The sequence below is a fragment of the Trematomus bernacchii genome, unplaced genomic scaffold (genome assembly GCF_902827165.1).
Source record: "Trematomus bernacchii unplaced genomic scaffold, fTreBer1.1, whole genome shotgun sequence".
In the NCBI taxonomy this organism is placed as follows: Eukaryota; Metazoa; Chordata; class Actinopteri; order Perciformes; family Nototheniidae; genus Trematomus; species Trematomus bernacchii.
The window spans coordinates 4,148,387-4,170,579 of record NW_022987641.1 but is presented as its reverse complement, the minus strand read 5'-3'; the positions used below and the strand labels follow the sequence as shown (position 1 = coordinate 4,170,579).

At 41.9% G+C, this 22,193-nt stretch overlaps 2 protein-coding genes across 6 annotated transcripts in view; one reads left to right on the top strand and one right to left on the bottom strand.

Moving 5' to 3' along the window:
* Positions 1–2,331: 2,331 nt before the first annotated feature.
* Positions 2,332–5,697, bottom strand: ckap4 (cytoskeleton associated protein 4). The gene is made up of 2 exons (XM_034133709.1): positions 5,185–5,697; positions 2,332–3,919 (listed from the first exon to the last, which is right to left on the bottom strand). The coding sequence occupies exons 1-2, from the start codon at positions 5,497–5,499 to the stop codon at positions 2,705–2,707; spliced, it is 1,530 nt and encodes a 509-aa protein (XP_033989600.1). The 5' UTR covers positions 5,500–5,697; the 3' UTR covers positions 2,332–2,704.
* Positions 5,698–7,310: 1,613 nt separating this feature from the next.
* Positions 7,311–22,193, top strand: part of uhrf1bp1l (UHRF1 binding protein 1-like) — a 33,329-nt gene continuing 18,446 nt past the window's right edge. For 4 of the 5 annotated variants that reach the window (XM_034133369.1, XM_034133368.1, XM_034133367.1 and 1 more), the window contains exons 1-7: positions 7,311–7,665; positions 15,802–15,964; positions 18,073–18,111; positions 19,792–19,883; positions 20,707–20,896; positions 20,987–21,127; positions 21,714–21,881. In XM_034133369.1, the coding sequence (XP_033989260.1) occupies positions 7,622–7,665; positions 15,802–15,964; positions 18,073–18,111; positions 19,792–19,883; positions 20,707–20,896; positions 20,987–21,127; positions 21,714–21,881 (837 nt within the window). In that variant the 5' untranslated portion in view covers positions 7,311–7,621. Of the gene's footprint in view, positions 7,666–9,269; positions 9,384–15,801; positions 15,965–18,072; positions 18,112–19,791; positions 19,884–20,706; positions 20,897–20,986; positions 21,128–21,713; positions 21,882–22,193 lie in introns of those variants that run through there. The other variant, XM_034133366.1, reaches the window with a different exon arrangement.

The following is a 22,193-nucleotide window of genomic DNA, read 5'->3' as shown; positions in this document are numbered from 1 at the left end:
GGGTTATAGGTATAGTTAATAGACCCAGCTAAGAAGCAGTCAGACACATAAAAAGCACATTTTCTTAAAATGTTAGAGTTTGGGTACATTTAAAGCAGCTTTTTATGGATCATTCAGTACAATGTACCACCCAGAAAAGCCTGTCATATTTACCAATGAGGTTTTTGGTATTTTTTTGGTGGTATTTTCTACCACATAAAAAACGATGTGGTAGGAGTAGTTCCTTGAATCCGGTGGGCGCTCCACGTTACTTAAAGAGTTCATTAGGGGCCAAACGCCTTCCAGCAAAACACAACTGCTGCCTCAGGTGAAGCAGCTCTCTGCAGAGCACCTGGAAGAGAGGCAGAGCTAAACATCAAAGAAGAAAAATGGCATGTCCGCTCTTCCTGCTGCCTGCAGATGAAAGAGCTGAGCGTGTGGTATTCAGTCTACACTTGTCAAAGATTGTAGATAAGGTGGTAACCAGGTTTCGAGTTATAAACTGAGCTCTACGGGGGTCTTTAAAACTAACGCGTGCACGCACGCACGCACGCACACACACACACACGTGGAGAGTGCAGCGGTACCGCCAAACCCCCGACCCGTCTTGTAACACGGAGCCCGTTTCCTACACCATCAGGGGCGGTTCTAACCACTTTGCTGCCCTAGGCGAGATTTTTGCTGGCGCATGCCAGAAAATCGTTCTGGGAAGAAATGTTTGAAAATGTAAAGTAAAATGCTTCAATCTGGTGCACTTTAAGCACACATTACTAGAGACTAGATCTAGGGGGTACAACTCTAAACACCCATATTAAAATCGGTTTTCATTTTAATAACCAAATATGTGAACATAACCAATAACCTACCATAGTCAATAACAAATAAATGTAACTTATTTTATTTTTGTTGTTCATTCATATCTTATTTTACATAGTTAACATTTATTTATGCATATTTTTGTATCTCTCAAGTTTTAAAACGATATTTTTGGTTTACTGTCCTACAGTATACATTGAAATGATTTCAAACCTGTTTATCCAAATAATTATAAAGGAGTGCCTTGGAAATATTTGTTTACATAAATTGCATTTATCTCTCTTGCTCGCTCCCACGCCCACTTTGGCTGTGAGCTGCGGACGCCTGATAAGCCAACACCCCCCACTTTCATCACTTACAGCTCCCATTGTACAGGGCAAATGAAAAGTGTAACCGGGGTGAAAAGGGTGTTACATTTACTTAATTATGAATGTTGTTACATCAAGGCTGAAAATTAGGATGAGCGCAAACAGTCAGAGCTGCCAGCGCAGCGCCCCCCCAGATCTGGCGCCCTAGGCGACCGCCTATGTCGTCTATGCCGCCTATGCCGCCTATGTCGTCTATGCCGCCTATGTCGTCTATGCCACCTATGCCGCCTATGCCAAAAACCGGCCCTGTACACCATGCTAAATGTATGTCTGCATAAAGCTGAGTTATGATCGGTCATAATAACACAGAATTTGGTGATGTTTAAATAGCTTACAGTGAGATTTACTCCCATACTTTTGGCCATACTCACGCAGCCCTACAAATGAATTGAGATTTCCACACAAATGTTCTTTAGCAAGTGTGCAGAGCAGTGTTGATTTAAAAAAGCAATTTGAAGGTTGGATATTTGTAAACCTTTTTTTGTGTATATATATTAATAATTTAAGATGTAAATGAATTCCAGTTTATTTGTAGTACTTTCTATTTTTATTGTGACATTTGGTGGCATCAATGTGTGCATTTGATACAGATAATGGAGCAGTTGCTTTAGGGCCACAGTGTATATCCCTTAAGGTCAAATAATGAGATCCTCGACCTCCGCCCCCCTCTCGCACCTCTCAGCGCAGGCATATTGTCATTCAAGAGATGCGTAGTTCTTTTGGAAAACATGTTTTTCTTTTAGCCTATTTACCTCGTTGACGTAAATAATACTCATTACATTGACATTTGCATTATTTGTGATTAAAATAATGGTTGTTGGTAATGTATTAGCGACCCCCACAGATGTATGATTTCACTGCGTCCGTGGGAGCTCAGACCCCTCCTTATGGGAGCTCAGCTCCCATTGGCTCCCACATAACTCAAACCCTGGTGGTAACGCTTAACAAATTGAGCTTCATGTGAGAGGTTCACTCAGAATTATTTGTCGTATTTGAATATTGCAATCATGATAGAATTCATATTTAGATTTGAGCAGCCCTTTGGTACTTCACGCATATCATTAAACTTTATTTTCAGTCCCCACCCATACAATTAATCATGATGATACAGTTGAGGCAGCTTAAGAAAAACAACAAATCATATTTTTTCAAATAAGGTCACACCAAGAAAAGTCAAGAGTTTTTATTCTTGTAAAAAAAACATGTAGTGAGTAAACAAAGGAGTGCTCAAAAAGAGCATATTATTGCATTTCGGTTGGTTTAAAAAAAAAAAAAAACAGCCTTGGCACAGAAAAACAACAAAATAAAACATTAGAAAAATGAACTACAGTGCAGAATGGGTGTGGATTTGAATTCACAGATCAGCAGTACAGCTTCCTCCTGACCGAACTCCTCACATTGGCTTCTTTTCTACTAAAATGTGCAACATCGTGACCTATTTTCAGAAACAATTCTTCACAAATACAGGAAAAAGGAGTTCTGTCACTCTTTGGAATCATTGTCCACTTTTTTTGGTATGGTGATATCAGACTGCCTACTCCCTACTTTCCCTTCTTGCCTTTGGATAAGTCCTCCAGTGTCTTTGTGGTCTCCTTCAGAGCCTTCTGAAGGGCTTGGATAGCCTCATCGTGGCCTTCTAGCTTGGCCGCTCTGCTCTCCAGACCCTCCACCATGCTGGTGAGGCCCTGCAGCTGCTCCGGCTTCACGCTGCTGCTGCTGCTGTCCTCCAGAGCGGACAGCCTGCTCTTCATCTCCTCCACCTGCTGACCCAGGCTGGAGTCCTTCGAAGACAGCTTGGTCTGGGCACCACCAATAGCAGCCATGTTGGACTGCAGCTCCCCCAGACTGCTTTTCAGGGCCTCCATCTCCTGCTTGATGCCACTCTTGACCTTCTCCACAGCCTGGCCCTGTGCAGCTAGCACGCTGTCTTGAGTGTCACATTTGGCGAGCAGCGATTCCACTCTGGAGGCGATGTCTGACACCGATGCCGACAGGGAGTCTCCGCTCTCCTCTGATGTTTTGACTCTGGCTTCCAGGTCTTCTGATCTTCTCAGGATCTGGTCCGCCGCTGCGTTCACTTGCTTCTCCACGTGACTGGCGGCGTCGACGGCCTGCTCCACGCCGCTCTCCAGCGCCGAGCTTTTGTCCTTCAGAGCCTGAATGTCCGACTCTGCAGCAGACAGCGACTTCCTCAGATTCCCCACCGCCTCTTGTACCACTGACCTCACAGTTTCCACTTCCTGAGAGAGTGAAGCCACTTCCTGGTTACGAGTCTGGAGCTCTGACCTCACGGCGCCCACCTGCTCCCTGAAGGAGTCTGCCGATGTGCCTTCTGCCTCATTGGCTGCTTTGATTTCAGCCACAGCTTCCACGATGGCGGAGAGCTCCTGTTTGACCAGCGCGGGGTCCTCCATGTCCGCCAGGCGGGCCTTGAGGTCGGACAGCTGGCCCTGCGTCTCGTCCTGAGCTTCGGTGAACTCCGACACGCTGGCCTTGATGGACTGGCTCACCTCCGCCAGGCGCTCCTCCACCGTCTTCTCCAGGGAAGAGAAGTCAATCTCTCGGGCCTCCTTCACCTCCTTGATGCCCTCTGAAAGGTCCCTGAGCAAGTCGTTCTGGAGCCTCTGAAGGGCCTCCTCCACCTTCCTGGTCTCCACCTCGCCCCTCTTCATCCGGGCGATTGACCCCTCTAGCTCCACCCGTGTGATGCCCAGTGATGACTCCAGCCCGTCCACAATACTGCTCAAAGACTCCACCTGTAGACAACAGGAAAACATGCATCAGTGTGCGTTTTCAACCAACATACACTATCATCAAAACACTTGTGCATTATTAGCTAAGACACACATAAGCCTATTTACTTTTTTTACTTTTGATTGACTTTAATGAAATGTTTTATCTCAACAAATTTCACATAAATGTATTAGGTTAGTTGAAAGCAATAATATTAAGTAATACTTTTCATTTTAACTTAATATTATTTTCGACTAACCTAATACAGTTATGTGAAATCTGTTGACTTAATACATTTAATTAAAGTCAATGATTCAGTTTTTCAGTGTATGTGCAAATTAAATGTAGATGAACGCAGAAGTTAATTTTTTACATTAAAAGATGTGTGGTTAAAAACATACAGTTTTAAGAAAAGATGCCACAAGATTTTTCTTTTCTTATGGCTGTGTATTTTAACTCAATATAAATATTCACTATGCAATCATTGCTCCAATTACTATTAGTGCTTTTGTGAAATGAGCTCTGAGCCAAAGGAAACAACAAACATGTTAAACCTGTAAATGAGCATGGGCGGAGTTAAGTCATCAGTCACCACTGAATGGGGTGAAATATGTGAGTAAAGAAAAAGCTGACTGAATATAGTTTACACTGGCTACAGATACACGGTGTACTTTTACATTCAGGAAGTGAGGAGAGAATGAATGAACTGTAAGAGTGGGCTTCAATTATATGGTACCTTTTATGATCTTTGTCTTTATATATATATATTTATAAGATATAGATGTTTTATATTATCTGAAGACATTGAACACGTTTGTTTTACAAGTCTTTATGCATTTTTTATTCCAGCAAAAGTTGATGATCAGAGATGACTTGTTCTGCACATTAAGAAAGGAGGTTGTCCCTTTCCCTATAGACACAACTCATCCTTATCTTCCCTGCATCTTAAGAATCAACAAAGGCATATTGTTCTAAAAGAACATCCTAAAATATATACAAATGTCGAAATAATTTATTAATATCAGGTCTGTTTACTTATTGGTCGTGTGTTGAATAAAAAGTGAGTTCCCTAAACCCATCACTGGTCACCAAACCACCCAACCCCCAACAGTGAGTAGGCTACATCCAGTACAACAACTATACTCTTATGTAATGTCTAACAACAACAATGCATTGCCCATATAGTGTACACTGTGTACTTTACTGAGAATACTGTGAAAATGGTGTGTAAAAGTATTCAGACTCATTTCATTCTGCTTTTCATTGATTCACTTCATTTTCTTCCTACCTGTTGAACGACACTGTCCATTTTTACGCTCAGCTCTGCGTCGTGCCGTGCGCTCTGCTCATGTCTGACGCTGATCTGCCGCACTTCTTCCACAATTTGCTGTAAATAAACAGCAGCAAACCCTACAGCGCCTATTAACCCGATATAAAACGCTATTGTTGCAAAAAGGCCGAGGCAGCTCCCTGACGGTGGCCCCTGAGGTGCGGGGCCACTCACCCCGTTGCTGCTGCTGCTCTTTGGGCTTTTCTTGGGCACATCCTCCGGGCTGGATGCGGCGCTCTTCTCGCTGTTCTTGTTTCGGTTTTTCGCCGTCATGTTGGATGGGAGCTGGCTCAGGAGAGTGTGAGTGTGATGTGAGGGCTGCTGCTGGTTTTTGCAGTCGTGGATGGAGAATGTTTCCAGTCCAGGCCCACTAACAGGACCGGCAGCGTATCAGGGAGCGCGTCGTGTCTTTCCACTGGGCTTTTAGTGTTGAGGTATGCGGATGGGGGCTGTCCCATGTAAAACTCAGGCTCTGTATGGGTCTACTTAAATGACATAATAAAACACAAGAGCACAATGAATGATTTCTACTGCTCGTTTACGTTGTTGTTGCTCTATGTTTACGTCAGATCAGCCATAGTATATTTTTTATTACACAACCAAAACATGAATGAAAGTTTTGCAGAAGCATCTCTCACTGGAACAACATTTCCTTAAAGAGGGTTTTTAGCAACTTTTGGAAGTTTTCAAAGTGTTCCACAGGATCTTAATAAGCAAAAGCACTGGTAAGAGAAGTGAGAAAATGTCACTCGATTTAGTAAAAGACAAAAGATGCACCCCCAAAGCCAAAGAGTTGCACCAACAGTGCATCATTCTCCTAAGTGCATCAATATACTGAATCTGAAAGTGACATAAACCGTGTTTTATATGTTTCTTTTACTATGACACTTTTCCACGAATGCTGTTACACTTCTTAAACACTGAAGACTGATGCAAACTTCCTGCAAGCGGTGCAGGGAGGGGCTGCTCCCCTCGCTCCTCCTTGCATACGTGGCATCTGCAGGCTGCTGTGAACTCACATGGTAACATCTCTGCACACAGAGATGATCACACACACAGCCTTTATTTACACTGACAAATAAGTGAAAAGACTAAGGAGTTTCAATTACATTTTCTTCATTATAAATGTGGCTGTTGCATGTTGGAGGTCTGTAGATGGTGGAGGCAATTTAATGAACACAATGTTCTTTTCATAGGAATCTTTCTTTTTGAGTATATCAATGATAAAAAGAACACCAATATTAGTTTTGTGCATGTCATTTAGTTGTTCATTTAAAATTGCTTTATTATAAATGTACCAATTGTATTGCTATACTGTGCCAAATTGTTTGGTATTAGTTATATAAAATTGCCTCATGTGCAAATTCCTCTAAGGTTTATTAGAAAAATCTAGTTATTTTTTTCTAGTCATTACACTGTAGTTGCAGTTAAAAAATAGTATTTACATCCTCTGTTTAAACACTAGGTGTCACTAAAAGAGCGTTTTATGGCGAAAGCAAACAGCACAGACAACCGCCTGAAGTCATATCCCCAAAGTGATTTAGGTTTAGGCAATGTAACAATGTCCAACTGTTGAAACAATAAAACCGTAAAAAATACATTATGATATACTTTTATGGATTAAGAACATTACACATTACGATTAGCTCCAGCTTTACCAGCTGCAGAATTAAAAGTATGTACCCACTAATGCATCACTGTTTATAACCAAGATAAATAACATATTTCAAGTGTCCCTTCTGCATAATGATTACTTTTACTTTTGGCACTTTAAGTTTATATGGACGCTTATACTTGTGTACTTTTTCTTTAGTGTAATTTTTAATGCAGGCCTGTGTTTCAAACTATTTCTATACTGTGGTCTTACGAATTATTCTTAAGTATAGGTTATAAATACTTCCTCCACGACAATGTCAAAAACTAGTTTTCAAATGATTCGAGTGTGTATATAAATGAACTATAAATAGCTTTTTATATACAGTACAGCCTGTGATAAATATCTACGTTTACGCCTATCTACATATTCAGGGCGGGGATTCCTAGCAGACCCTGAACGCATCATGACGCCCCGCCTAGACGCCGTGACAACAGACGCTCCTCGCGACGCGCTGCCCAGGTGTTCGGTGTGTTGCAGAGATATCCGGACCGTTTCGGAGCTTTATCAGTGGATCATCACGACATGGCCTAACTCGATATTCTTTGTCCATGAGCCCAGCTGTCACTCGGACGTCTGAGATGCCGTATTTCCACACAAACTCCCTCATCTCTCAGAGAACAGCGGGAACACCGTTAAAATGAAGACTGACACGGGGGTGATAATTTGAACCGTTTGTGTTTATAACTCGAGAGGGAGAAGCTAGCAGGGAGCTAGCTCGGATATCGGTATTGTGAAGCCATGGCTGGACTCATCAAGAAGCAGATCCTGAAGCATCTCTCCAGGTCAGTGCGCAGCGGGGTTAACAGACAGAGACAGTGAGACACCCTAGTCAACTGTCAGACTGACGATAGCTAGCTAACACCAAAAAGTCACAAACAAAATGTAACCTTTTCTGAACATGAATTGATACATTTCCGCTTGCATTTTAATAAGTTGCCCCGCATTCCTGCTATCTGTCAGACTGTCAATTTCATGTTCATCCCACGTAACCCTCACTGACCTGAGACGTGGCTAACTGGAGCTAACTAGCTAACACTGGGGTTAGCTAGTAAGGAGCTAATCCCTCACCGTTTGCTTTAGCAGGTTGAACCAGTCCAGTGTTCGAGTCAAATTGTTTAAAACAAACAATCTCAGCCGAAGTCCTAAAGGCAGTTTATCATACAACTTCGTGGTTGCTAATACCCAATCTGGTTGAAAAATAAATCACATACTAATGGTGTAATTAGACTTGAATTTGACAGAAGTCATTGGGTAAATGTGAAGGCAGTGACATGGACTGTGTAGTGAAAGGTGTAGGTTTGTTCACACGGCTTTAAACCCTGCTTATCTGCTCTTTACACCTCTTTACATACTTTACATGGAGCCTCAGAACCCAACACAAGATCATTTAGAGGGACACTGCTATACTGCCTCCTTAATCCAACATTTGACAGCTTTTTGAGGCGCCTTTCGTGTATGAAATAATAGTAATAATGTACAGATTGATGAACCTAACAGTGGTTCGGGATCTGTTTTAATGGCGCTACCACTGGCTACGTAAGGCCCCATATATTTATGTTTTAATGTCTAGTTGTTATGGGCAGCATTCAGCTTGTACCGGTTGCCATGCATTATTTATTGTTTTCCACTGTCCCTCAAGGGACTTTCAATGGACTACTTCCTGGTTTTCTTCCAGAGATAAAGCTACAGAGATGTAGCACTGTTTCCTCCCCTACACTAACCTGCTACTGACCTACAACAGAGCACCTTCAGACAGAACGGTGTATTGAATAGGATCATTTTGGCAGTATACTAAACTTTAGGTGGACAACTTTTACATGGAATATAAGAAATGAGAGCTGTCACATCTATATTGCAGCTTACAGATGACTAAATCCATCATAGCCTCATTGGTATGCAGGTGGACTGGCTTCTATTCTTGGAAAGAATAAGCACCAAGATGTGGTTCTTGAGAGAAGTCTTTGTGATGAGGTGTGATTAATTAGTCCTTTTAATGGTCCATACCATAATGGTTTAAAAGGGTTGCTTTGCCCTTCACACACGTGTGTGTGTGTGTGTGTGTGTGTGTGTGTGTGTGTGTGTGTGTGTGTGTGTGTGTGTGTGTGTGTGTGTGTGTGTGTGTGTGTGTGTTGTGTGTGTGGTGTGTGTGTGTGTGTGTGTGGTGTGTTGTGTGTGTGTGTGTGTGTGTGTGTGTGTGTGTGTGTGTGTGTGTGTGTGTGTGTGTGTGTGTGTGTGTGTGTGTGTGTGTGTGGTGTGTGTGTGTGTGTGTGTGTGTGTGTGTGTGTGTGTGTGTGTGTGTGTGTGTGTGTGTGTGTGTGTGTGTGTGTGTGTGTGTGTGTGTGTGTGTGTGTGTGTGTGTGTGGGTCCTCGACGACGTCATCTTTCTTTGGGCTCGCCATCTGATCTGCTTCGTCCTGGCCTCACTGGTCTGGCACTGAGAGGACGCTCGCCTGTCTGACAGTCAGCCAATCCTGCGCCTCACGGGTGGGATGATGTCACGGTAAAAGTGTTGATGTCAGAATGCCAAATCAGCATCACCTTATGTCCTCTTTTACTGTATGGGTGCAAATATAGTGTGAGTACAATGCACGCTTGAATTATTCAGCTTGAGGATGGGTTACAGGTTTAGTTCAGTTTTTTATTGAATTAAGGTTGTATGAGGTTGTTATTTATATAGTGTATTATTACCTACAGTAAATGGCGGTTAGCTTGCACCCAGTTTGGAAAAGAGGGAAGCCTTTTTTTGGTGGTGAAACCATATTTTTCTCCTGATCCCATCCTCAGCAATACATTGCTTTGCTTCCGTGCCAGTTTCTGTCTGCTTCTCCAAACTGAGGGCGTGCAGGCCACCATCTACTGTAGATGCTACACTATGGATGGATAAGTGTACTATACAACACTAACACAAAGAATCCGAACCATACCTTTAAAGATTTCCCCTGCTCAGTTGCTGCTTGGTCAGCACCAGCCAGGAATAGTGAACCCTGCAGAGCTCCATTATTCATACACAGTGTAGGTGTGCTTACACAGCTACAGGTTATGTTGTGAGTGTCAACATGTCAGCTCAGCCTCCACGCTGAACTCCTACAGAAGACGCACGTCAGTTTTAATACTTTCTGTCACCAGGACAAGTCACCACCATCTTTACAGCTCATGGACGTCTGCAGTGGATTCTCCTCCTCTGGACGAGACATGTGCACTGAGGCCTTCATGACATATTAACGTTGAGACAGCCTTTTTTTTTTTACCAACTGTTAGAGGAAGCAATGAGTGGTACTTCCCATGTGCAAGGATGAGTTTGTTAATATTAAGTGACAAGGTTGAATTGTTGGCATGCATTGGATTTTCTAACATGAGTGTATCGATGAAGACGTTCAAACTCAGGTAGCCCCTGGGGGTGGTTTAAATGACACGGTGTGTTTGTTGGCATTACAGACTGGTTTAGATTATCGACAAGACCCTTCTGGCCCACAGCCAGACAGACAAGATCCTATTACACACATTACACACACGCATATAGATTGATGTTGAAATGGCTAAATGATGGTAGACATGCCTGGTCACATTCTCTCTTCTTTGTTCCCTCTGAAGAGTGATTTCTTTCTTACTTTCACACAGAGTCTAAAGGTCAGGTTCAGCTGCAGAGATGAAACATGGAGCTGGGAGATATTCAGAGCCAGGAGCCTAATTACAAGTGTTCAAGTTGAAGATTAAGACTCAAACTTTGGTCTTGCTACAGAGATAATGCCTTCCCATATGGAGCTCTGTAGCGATTGTTTTACTCTCTTCCATCTTACCTACCTAGATCCATCTTTCTCTTTTCCGTGATTCTATTTCCTTTTAATCTTGATATTGATTAATGCATTCAAAGCGGCAATGTTTTTTTTTAAATTGTTGCTTCATCTAATCGTAATACATTTTATAATATATCTTTTTGACAAATTGAAAGTCTAAAAGGCAATCTGCCAAAGCTCAAGATGATGTGCTCGCATGTCATGTTTGACAAACAAACCGTTAATCCAACAATATGTATATAGAAATGAAGTTGTGAAAAGCAGCAATACCTCACTTTTAACAAGATATATTTGGCATGTTTGGTATTTCTGCTTATATAAATCGATCTGATCTGTCAATCAATGTATTGGTTAATGGCTATTTTATTTGAGCTCTATGCATTGATGAGATTTCTATTTTCTTTTTAGGCAGATTGAAAAAAGAATGTTATGCAGGTCATCTTTACGTATCTCCATAATTTGTTCAAACATCCTAATGTTGTTATGTACCCAAACAAATGACTCCCTCCCCCTATTTATCGCGTTTAGGCCCACAATATAATATTTGAGCCTATCCATTCCATACCTTCCTGATTACAGAGTAAATGACTACTTATTAACGTCACAAGACCACGGCACAACAGTCCTGCAAACTCGGCATAATCTACATCTTCAGAGGAATGTGGTAGAGGGAGATTTGCTTGATGTGCATAAGTCAAAGCTGTTGAAAGACAAATGTACACAGAAAGGGCCCCAAAGAATGAAGATTATCACGACCAGCTTCTAATAGAAAGAGTGTATGACCCGGGAGATTAGCTTTATATTCAGGAGGGTATGAGATTTAACACAATGGCTTGAGCTTAGCACCGCTCACCTACTCTGCTTTTTAGGTTTTTATGTTGAATGTGAAGCATTATAGTGCACTTGTAATCTGTCAGTGGGGCTTTCAGCATTTTGAAAGATGAATCATTTGGTTTCAGGAAATCTTATGACCGCCAAATGATCCCACAAGAATTGCATCCATTAACTTGTCATCAGTAGAGAGGATACTGGTAAATGTAGGGAATACTTTTAAACTCTGAGTCAGCTGAGGTTGAGCAGAAGGGATTGTAATGCCAGTGTTAAACCGTGTTATCCATTACGTGCACATATATCACACGTCTTTTCTGAGATTTAGTGCCCATTGCGGTGCGAGAGACTCCATCCTGCAGTTTCTGTGAGATGAGGCACCGTAGAAATCAACTCCACTATTCCCAGTGTTATCTCACAGCTGGTGGGAAGGCTATTATAGCATGAGTCACGACTGAGTGTCTGGCTGTGGGTGTCTCATCAGTGAGATATGAAGCACTTGTGTGTGTGTGTGACATTTGACCAGGGTCCCTTCAGGCCTTGGCGTCCTCCTCTGCAGCTCCAGACTGTTTTTCCCTTCACACCAAGCTTTGCTCCGTCATGAATGTTCCAGCTCTCTGGGGCCTGCCAATATAAACTGGCTTCACTCTGAGAGGTGGCCTGTTGACATGTGCGGAGGTGGAGTATTGTGCACAGCTCTCCATGTGTTTGTCTTTGCAACTCGCTGATTGTAAGCTTGAGAGTAATTCATATAATCTCTCCTAATGATAACTTGGAGGTGACTTTTTAATAACTGTTCTGTAGGGAGCGTGATGTATTTTTGTCAAATAAACAAACCCTTTGGCTTCAATATCAGAGACTTGCTGGCACTGCAGAACAATCAAAAGGCACCTCGTGTGCACCACCTATAACAATAAAAGAATGGAAATGTAACAATAAAAACACCTGGACTTTGCTTTATGCTCTTTCCAAAAACAAAATAAGCAATGCATGCATTTAGATCCTACAGGAAGTAATAAATGGTTCTTGTTATTTACCTTCAATCAACCTTAGAGGTCAACAGTAGATTCCTCAGGATGATATTATTTAATGTGAATTTTAGGTAACGGTTGTGGACGACAACAACACCAACAACTGGTAATTAGGAGAGGTTTACACACTTAGTGGTTGTTATTTGTAGACTCACACTGCACCAGGAGTGCAACAAATACATTAAACGTATCCCTGACTGGCAATAGAAATATATTTGGAAATATTGGATTACTTGTAATGAACTAGCATTTGAGAGTTCCTTTTTAAAAATGAAGGTGGTTGACCACCATTGTGTTAAACAAAAGAGCTAAGGATTTTAGGAACATATAAGTGTCATTTATTTGAATTAGCTCGATTGTCTGAGTGTGCCACATTGACCACAGGCATGTTGTTAACTTCAGTCGCTGTGGAATCAAATGTCTTGCTATCATTATTCTACTGTTGACACTCGCTGTGCTAATGAAGGATTTGAAGGTCACATTCTCCCTTTCTGTTGTTGAGCCAAGCCTGTTGCTCGGTCAAATGAGCACTGGCAGGAAAGAATGTGCCAACATCCAACATCTTTTTTTCTTCTTCTTGGAAAACCACACTCAGCCAGAGGATGTCTCCTTTTTCTTTTTATATTTAGTGTTTGTGTTTTTTTTTTCTTTCTCTTTATTCATGTCTCTATTTTTGTTGCTACGGTCTTGGTTGCTATAACAAGCTGGCTTCCTGGTTGAGTCACTCTGGCCATCTTTGCTCAGGCTCCTCTCTAGCTGGCACTGATGTCATCAGGCTGCGCCACAAATGCACCATCAGGGCACGGAAAAGTGCGTTTCCTTTTCCACAGACATCAGCATTTAAAGAGTGGTTTGTTGCTATGGTAAAACGTTGCACGATCATCCCACAGTTGCTGACTACTTTAAGTGGATTTACACACAACATCTATGTTTTTGATTAGTATTCTTTTGTAATCTATTGCCCTTAAAAAGGACATCTTTAACAAATTGACAATTCAGAGCTTATACACAGTATGTTCCTCAGCTTTCAAATAAAAACCGAATGTCTCTAGGTCAAATGTCTAAATCACCCACCAACAGCTTATAGCCCACAACCTGGTTTTGCATAGGCCATGTATATTTCAACAGTAACTGAACAGATTCATTCCTTTCAAACTGCATTTGTAACACCCTTCTCGTTTCATTTTGTTGCAATTTGAACTGCAAAGATAACCCTTACCAATCTCTTTTGGAACATTGCCATGACCCAGAAAACGGCACAAGGTTGAAATGAACTTTTACAGAGAGGAATGTGGCCATGGATTGTCACTGTTGAGTAGTTCATATACCCTCAGACAGGCAGACAGACCCCTGTCCAGCCAGTAGCTAGCTCTAATCTCTTGTATGGGCTGGATTTGGTTCGCTGAACCCGGCCCTGCTGACTGGAATAATGAAAGGAGAAAGATGACGGTGTGTGAACTTAATACTCTTGCTGTTCTCAGTAATGAGTAGGATCTGTCATTGTAGCATAAGTAGCCCATTAAACAGCGGATCAACAACATATTATAAGAGAGGGTTTATTACTTTTGGAGAAGGGGAGAGGAAGAGAGGTGACCCGGGGAAGAATCCAGATAAGGAGTGAGAGAGCTAATGTGAAGCTAGCTGCTTGATACTTGATCGGCAGCAGGAATGAATATTTCACTGCTCACAAGGCTGAGACACTCCAGCATCAACACACACCTCTCAGAGACAGACTGTGTTTTTTCTGTCCCCAAGTGTGTGTATGCCAACGTGAGCCCATATTCAAATTGTGTTTTTGTTTGCGAGGGAGTGTTTTTGTTGTCTTGTTCCACTGAGCTGTGTTTGTCTGCCTGCTGCTGAATAATAAATGACACCCAACATGTTGAAGTTTTTCTCATACTGATATTCTGCACAAACTGTGCTGTTGTATTTGCTGTAAAGTGTCTTTACTGTAGGGTATTTTTATTATATGTACAGCACTTTGGCTCGAACAAAAATCGTTTAAAAATGTGCTATATAAATAAAACTTGATTTGATTTGCAGTAGAGAGGAATCTAACTCTGAAAGGGGAAGGTGTTGAATGGAAAGAAACAGGAATTTAAAACGTGGGCAGCGGAACCATAAAGTGTTGCTTTTATGGGGCAAAGTGTATTTCACACTGCAGATACTGATACAGTCTCTGTGCACTTTGCTGTGTCTTCCATCAGGGAACACAGACCCTTTGTCTCCCTAAAAGTATCCAGTTACTGAGTGACTCCATACATCAGCACTTTTTGACGTTTGCCTTGCGAGGTCTTCTTGCTGCACCTGTGACAGTCATTATAATATCAATACATATATATCATGTCACAGATTGAAGGCTGTGGGGTTCTTGTCAGTTAGAGAAATCAATATTACCCCCATTAGAAGAGGTTCTATTTGCCCAATCTGCAGAGATGCATCATTTATTATTTACCCATTCTGCTAATTATTAACCAATAATCAAACTGTTAGCCAAAAATTCAAGTTCATGGACACTGTCTTTGTATGTTCAATGGTATTTACTTAAGCTAAATAGCAAATATACTTTCCACACCATATCTTTTCATCACCTTACAATATGTGTACACAGCATTTACTCATTAGAGAGGTTATAAATATCAATATAAGCTCATACCTTATCATCTAAGTGAGGCTTGAGTACACTTTCTGTGAACACACAAAGATATTCTGTCCAGTTCCAGTATGGATGTCACAGACGGCAATTATCCTGAGACTACCACTGTAAGATCTCCTTCTTACTTTCTATAAATCCTATACATTGCATCTTTCATTATTAAAACTGAATAACTAAGAACCTTGATCCTTCCTTTCCCCTCTCATAGTCAGATTATGTGGTAACTATGGAAACCTAGCAAACAAGTTTAAATAAAGAGGAAAACATGCTTTTTAAAATGGGGTTTCTGTTATTTCCATATACTTGTAGTTGGGGTCATTGTCTCGTATGTATTTAAAAGCAATGTATAACCTTAAATGAAAGGCTCATTTTGAGTGTGCTATTAAAAAGATGTGGGTTTTGTTCTTAAGTATAATTTACCCTGTGATTAATAGTTATTGCCTGGATCTTTTGTGTGAGTTGCTTTGGACAGGCCCCTCTCTGTTCCCCTCCAGAACACCAAGTCTAACAGTTGGGGTTTGTTTGGCTGTCATGGTACTTTGCCAAGGACCTGTATCGATAAATATTCCCAGGCTCAAAGCTGCACTTCTTCTCGTCTGCGTCTCCTAGGTTTGCTAAGAACCTGTCGCCGGACAAGATCAACCTGAGCACGCTGAAGGGGGAGGGCCAGATGACCAACCTGGAGCTGGACGAGGAGGTTCTGCAGAGCCTGCTGGACCTGCCCACCTGGCTCGCCATCAACCGCGTCGAGTGCAACAAGGCCGCCATCAGGGTGAGGACACTGCCATGTGTTGAGTTTAAGGATTTTTAAAGGGATAGTTTGAAAAGGATTTTTTTTTTGCTGTCTTTTTTTCTTGTTTCTTTTTCTTTTCTTTAGTGATATAGCAATTACAGGAGAAGTGCAGACAAATACAGTGTCACAAATACACACAAGAGAGTTTAGAAGACAAATGACCAATAGAGACCAGAACAAACGGGGTAATGGGTAATAGGTAATACAACTTAAACTGAAAACATAAGCAAAACAATCAAAAACAAATTAAATGTGCTTTGTGGCAGCTAGGGGAATGTAATATTGATACCACTTTGACATAAATATGAAGCTACAGCCTGTTAGCTTAGCATAAGACTGGAAACTAGGCTGAACCGCTAACCTGTCCCTGTTCAAATGTACCAACCCGTACTGTACCTCCAAAGCTCACCACATAACATTTTATATATTTTTCTTGGAAAGACGCAGTAACTTTCTTTGCTCGCTGCCTAGCAACTGCTGATAGATAAGAGATAGCCTGGCAAGTAACCCTTTGTGAAATGTTTATTTTATTTAAACCTGAAAAAAATGTTTTATGTGTTTCCCCCCTAATTCTATTGTTTACACTAAGCTTCCGGCGGTAGCTTTATGTGGTATCGGTCTTATCTTAATTGCTGCCAGAAAGCAAATAGGCATTTTTCAGTCAAACTTTACATCCCATTCAAGCTTTATCCCTTGAAGGGAAATATTACAACTGATGAACAACGATATGATTTGTTTTATCTTTAAAATAATGTACACATCGATTTAACAGTTTTATTTCAGGCCTAAATGAAATGAACCCAGGAAATTGCAAAACATATTGTGTTTATATATTCAGACAGGCTGATTTCTTTTATCAAGCCAATGTGTAGATTCAAGTTAACACCTGTCAGGTACACTTTTAATTACTCTTTGCAACACACACACACACACACACACACACACACACACACACACACACACACACACACACACACACGCACACACACACTCTGATGCACCCAATGTAGTCTTAGCCCATTTCCATGTATGGGAGCATAACACTGACACACCCTGGAAACAGTGAATGACGCAGCGTACAGTCATTTGCTTCGTCACTGGACTTTTTTAGTCAACTTTCCACCTTTTATTTTCCTCCTCCAATTCATTTATTTTTTCTCTGTACTTTCCTAAATCTTTTCTCAACCTTTACAAATCTGTCACTTTGTTTAATCTCCATTTTGTCATTTTTCTCTCTTTCTCTTAACGTTTACTGCCGTGAGATATCTCTACTCAACATACTTGCTGTGTCATTGCCAGTGTGTGTTGAGAACTATAATACCCTCATCATCACAGCATCAGATTTCTCAGTGAACCGTGAAGCTGTTAAATTGAAACCTGTGGTACTGCCTGGCTGCAGTGTAAAGCGCATTGCAGTGTTAACTGATAAACTGGTAGCAATATTTTACAAAGGAGAACAGATTTCAATCTCACTTCCTCACCTCTTTGTGTTCTTTTGGCTTCCTGTTGCAAAAAGACAGTCACACATATAAATGAATAGTTGCTTTGTTGATGATTCATAAACACATACATATATATAAACGGTATTAAATGGTTCTGCAGTGATGTCTCAAAGTGACAGGCTTAAGTTAACAGCCCTACTAGCACCTCCTAGCATTTCTACAACAGAGGCAAGCTGAATATAATGTGACTCTAATTCAATTACAGCAGCAAATCTTTGATTCTTGATTCATGACTTCTCAAAGAACAAGTCGCTTTGTAGAAAACTCTGCTAGTGAACATAAGCATGTCATCTCTCCTGCTATATAATTTGACATGGCCAGGAATCAGGAGGCTGAGGATTAATGGAACTGCCACTAAGTCTGGTCTCATTGATTTCTCTTTTTCCTTCATCTCCGATTTACTGCACCTTGTCTGCTGTTTTGTCATGATTTAATTCTGTACAATGTGGTTGCATTTATTCAATTTTACATCCCATTAAATGGTATTTTAGCTTATCATTTTCAGAGCACAAAGGTCCCATGCCTGCTGTACGGATCAGAATACTGAGAGGCTGAAAAGCTGAGCCACTCTGTTTTCATTCACAGATACCATGGACAAAGTTGAAGACTCACCCAATCTCTTTGGTAAGTTCCAACCACTACACACATTTAAAACGGGTCATGAGAACTTTTTTCTTTCTACATGTATGGTCATCAAATCATCCAAAATTAGATTTACAAACAATTTTCAATGTATTTGGACAAATTAGCCACCTGTCCTGTTGCATAATTTACTTATCGTCCATCAAAAAATCACAAGGTGAAGAGCAGGAAGCCACTGAAGGTGTTGAAGTAGTAGCCGTCGTCGTAGAGGACTCTGTTTGCGTAGAGCTGCACGAACACGCTGTCTCCGGCCTCCAGCTGCACCACCGCCGCGTTGGTGGCGCTGTCGTGGCTGTCGTCGCCTTCCGTGTCCCAGGTGGACACGATCTTCTGAGTGTTCATCATCAGGGACAGCACAGAGTTGGGCTGCCCGGAGTTGTTGTTGTACATGGTGTAGCTGAAGTAGTACATCCCCCGGACCATGGCGGTGAAGATGCCCGTGGCGGGGTTGTACCCACTGCCGATGTTGGATAGGATTCTCTGATACTTCAGCGGCATGTCCTTCTCAACCGGACCAGCTGTGCTTCCCAGAGCGGCGGTGAAAGCCATCTTTGCCGTGACTGCAGAAGAAACGTCCACCAGCGCTTTCAGCTTCTCGTCCTGAGCCAGGTTTATCTTTATGAGATCCTCCGCCTGGGTTTTGTAGGCATTCAGGTTGGCTTGGACGGTGGCCATCTGCTGCATCATGTTCCCCAGGTTTTGCTGGAGGCTGCTCTGTGTCTCCGTGGCGGCTGTCAGCCTCTCCCTCATGGCTGCCACCTCGCTGAGCAAGGCGCAGGTGTCGGGCTGACAGACGGCCATGCTGCCCCCGGTCCCCAGGTGGCTGTAATTCCCAGCGCACAGAACTGTGGAAACCGACAACAACAAGAGGAATATGTGCTCCATTTTTACTCGTTGACACAAAACCTGATTACTGCGTCTGGTCCTCAGTCCTCATATATATACTCCCGACACCTGGTGTTTCGCAACGTGTCGGGCTTGGCAATCTGTATTGATGTATTATATGAGATATTCCAACAAACATATCAGGGGAACACAAAACTATCGCCACACTATTTGAAAGACATTAAGCATTTAATCACAACCACATTACACGTGGGCAGCATATTTAATGGAGGACAATAGCACTTTGCTGAATCCGCTGTTAGTCACCCTCCTGAAGAACACAATGTTATCACACCACCAACAAAGGCAAGGAAATATTATACAAATACTGCCTAAAGGTGGCACGCACGGAGAAGAGAGGCCTGCTGTGTCACGACTTTTATCAATGTGAGAATAAAGGCAAAATACTTCACGGTTTTATCTTGCGGCCACTTGCGTATCAGTAAACAACATCCAGGAGGACTCAACATCTCCAGGGGAAACACCCTGCAACACCCTTTTTTATCAATTGAACTTTACTACAAATCTCATTAAGACACAATACACCTCCCACAACAAAAAAACAAAAAATGACTAATGAATGACTAAGCAATGGAAGAGTGGTATTTCCATAAATACTCTGAATATCCAAGGTTAAAGTGGATATTCTATGTGATTTAAAGTGTTCAATTTACTAGAAAAATCGGTTTATGGTTCTACTGCCGAATCAAAAGCTAAGAAAACTGTTTTATGAAGACATCTGTTGGTTGAGAAGCTAATCCTGTGACTTGCTTGCAGACGTTGGATAAAGTGGTGATGGAGATGAGCACCTGCGACGAGCCCCGTCCTCCTAATGGCCCGTCGCCCATAGCAACAGCATCAGGACAAAGGTAAGCACTGCTGATGTTTCCGTTAACTCTTTGTACCGCCACCATCTGCACTTTGGTTCAGAGCGTCCTTTCCCTGCCTGGATTAAAACGATTTGGTTCACACAAGTTTGAGTACACTTGGAAACAGTTTTATTCGTATGATAATTAGAGGTAAGGTTTATGATCTAGATCAGGGGTTTTTAAAACTCATTTGAGTTCAGGGGCCACTTACAGCTTAATTTGATCTCAAGTGGGCCGGACCAGTAACATCTTAGCGTTATAACCTATAAATAACGACAACTCCAAATTGTTTCCTTTTTGTTTTAGTGCAAAAAAGTACTTGAACTATCTTTTGACAAAACATTAGGAAAAACCTCAAATGTCTTAAGTGCAATTTCAACAATTGTATGCCTCCGGTTTATCATTAACGCATGTGCATTACAACGCACAGATCACAGTGTATCTGCAAAGGCTAAAAACATTTAGTCACAGGTATCTGGAACTGAACCATATAGTATTTTACTTTATGATCAAAACAACTTTTGTTGTTTTGACTTTACTGTATGATCAAAACAACAAAACAAATTTCAAGATTTAGAAATGATTTTACATCACATTAATCCTGACAACCAGAACTGACACACCTCCATAAAAACTATTAAGGAAGAATGTTAAGTTATCCCCTGCCTTGTAAATGTATAACATTTACACATGCATAATACATAAAAGTCATTGTGTCACATTTACAGCTTAGTGATTGAGTACTGTAGTGCACCCTGTTGCTAGGCACCACTTATCACCTTGTTTACCAAACTCTCTGTCCACCCGTCTGTCTCCTCTGCAGTGAATATGGCTTTGCTGAAAAGGTGGTGGAGGGCATATCGCTGTCCATCAACTCCATCGTCATCAGGATCAGTGCCAAGGCCTTCAACGCCTCCTTCGAGCTGTCGCAGCTGCAGGTCTACAGCGTCAACACCAGCTGGAGCATCAGCGACCTGCGCTTCACCCGCATCCAGGACCCTCAGAGGGGGGAGGTCCGTGTTCATTTACTCACTTATCTGAAAGTCTAAAAGGATGTTGTTTTGTATTTTTTTTTTTTGTAACGCCATGCCTGTTTGGTTCAGATCCTGACGTTTAAAGAGATCAGCTGGCAGATGATCCGCATCGAGGCGGACGCCATCCAGAGCGCCGAGCACGAGATGCTGAGCGCCCCCATCCGCCTCATCACCAACCAGTCCAAGATCAGAGTGACTCTCAAGAGACGGGTCAGCCACACACACACACACACACACACACACACACACACACACACACACACACACACACACACACACACACACACACACACACACACACACACACACCCTTTAAATAGATTCATTCATTTTATAAAGTTTGATGGATCATGTTAAAAACCCAAACTGCTCTAAGTAACCTTTTTGACTGTGAACAGTAATCCCTCTGTGTGGCCTCACAGGCTGCAGGGCAAAAAGCAGCAATTCATCAGTGTGAATTTAAACAAGACACTACTAAGTTTTGGAAATTAAATATAATGCAGCAGAAAAGCACACAAGGGCCTTTTTGTTTGTGCTCTGTGAAAGCAATTAACCCCATTGGTTTTCCTCAGGCCTTTCAGAACTGCTGAATAAAGCATTTAACACAAACCTTTCTCTCCAAAACGTGCTGTTAGTTCAGCTTAGTACAGTCCCAGTCCATTTGATTCATCCCGACGGTATTAAACAAACACGTCACACAATAAGGGATTTTCTCTACATGTTCCATTAATAGGCGCTCTCGGGCTTCTGCCACCTGCATAAAGCATGTTTATACTAACTGCTCTTCCTGCTACAGATTAAGGACTGTAACGTGGTGGCCTCCAAGCTGATCCTCGTCCTGGACGACCTGCTCTGGGTGCTTACCGACTCCCAGCTCAAAGCCATGGTGCAGTACGCCAAGTCTCTGAGCGAGGCCATGGAGAAGTCAGCGCAGCAGAGGAAGAGCATGGCCACCGAAGAGCAGGTAAACAAGACTGACTCACACAAGTACATATTTTAAACAAACACAGTGACTTCATCCAGGAACCGTCATACCTCAAATATATTGCAATCCCCTATTGCCCCTCTATAGTTTACTCCTGTGTGAACCCGGAAATGTTGAGTACCCCAAGGTTTTATGTTAGAAAGGTATACAGTAGTAAGGGTCATTTTCACAATTGACATAATTTGCTTTAATTAGCATACAACTGCTAGAAAATGGCTTGGACAATTTTGGAGTGGTTTTGGAGGTTATTGAGGATGTTGAATCAATTTATGACATTTTCAGGAAAAGAGA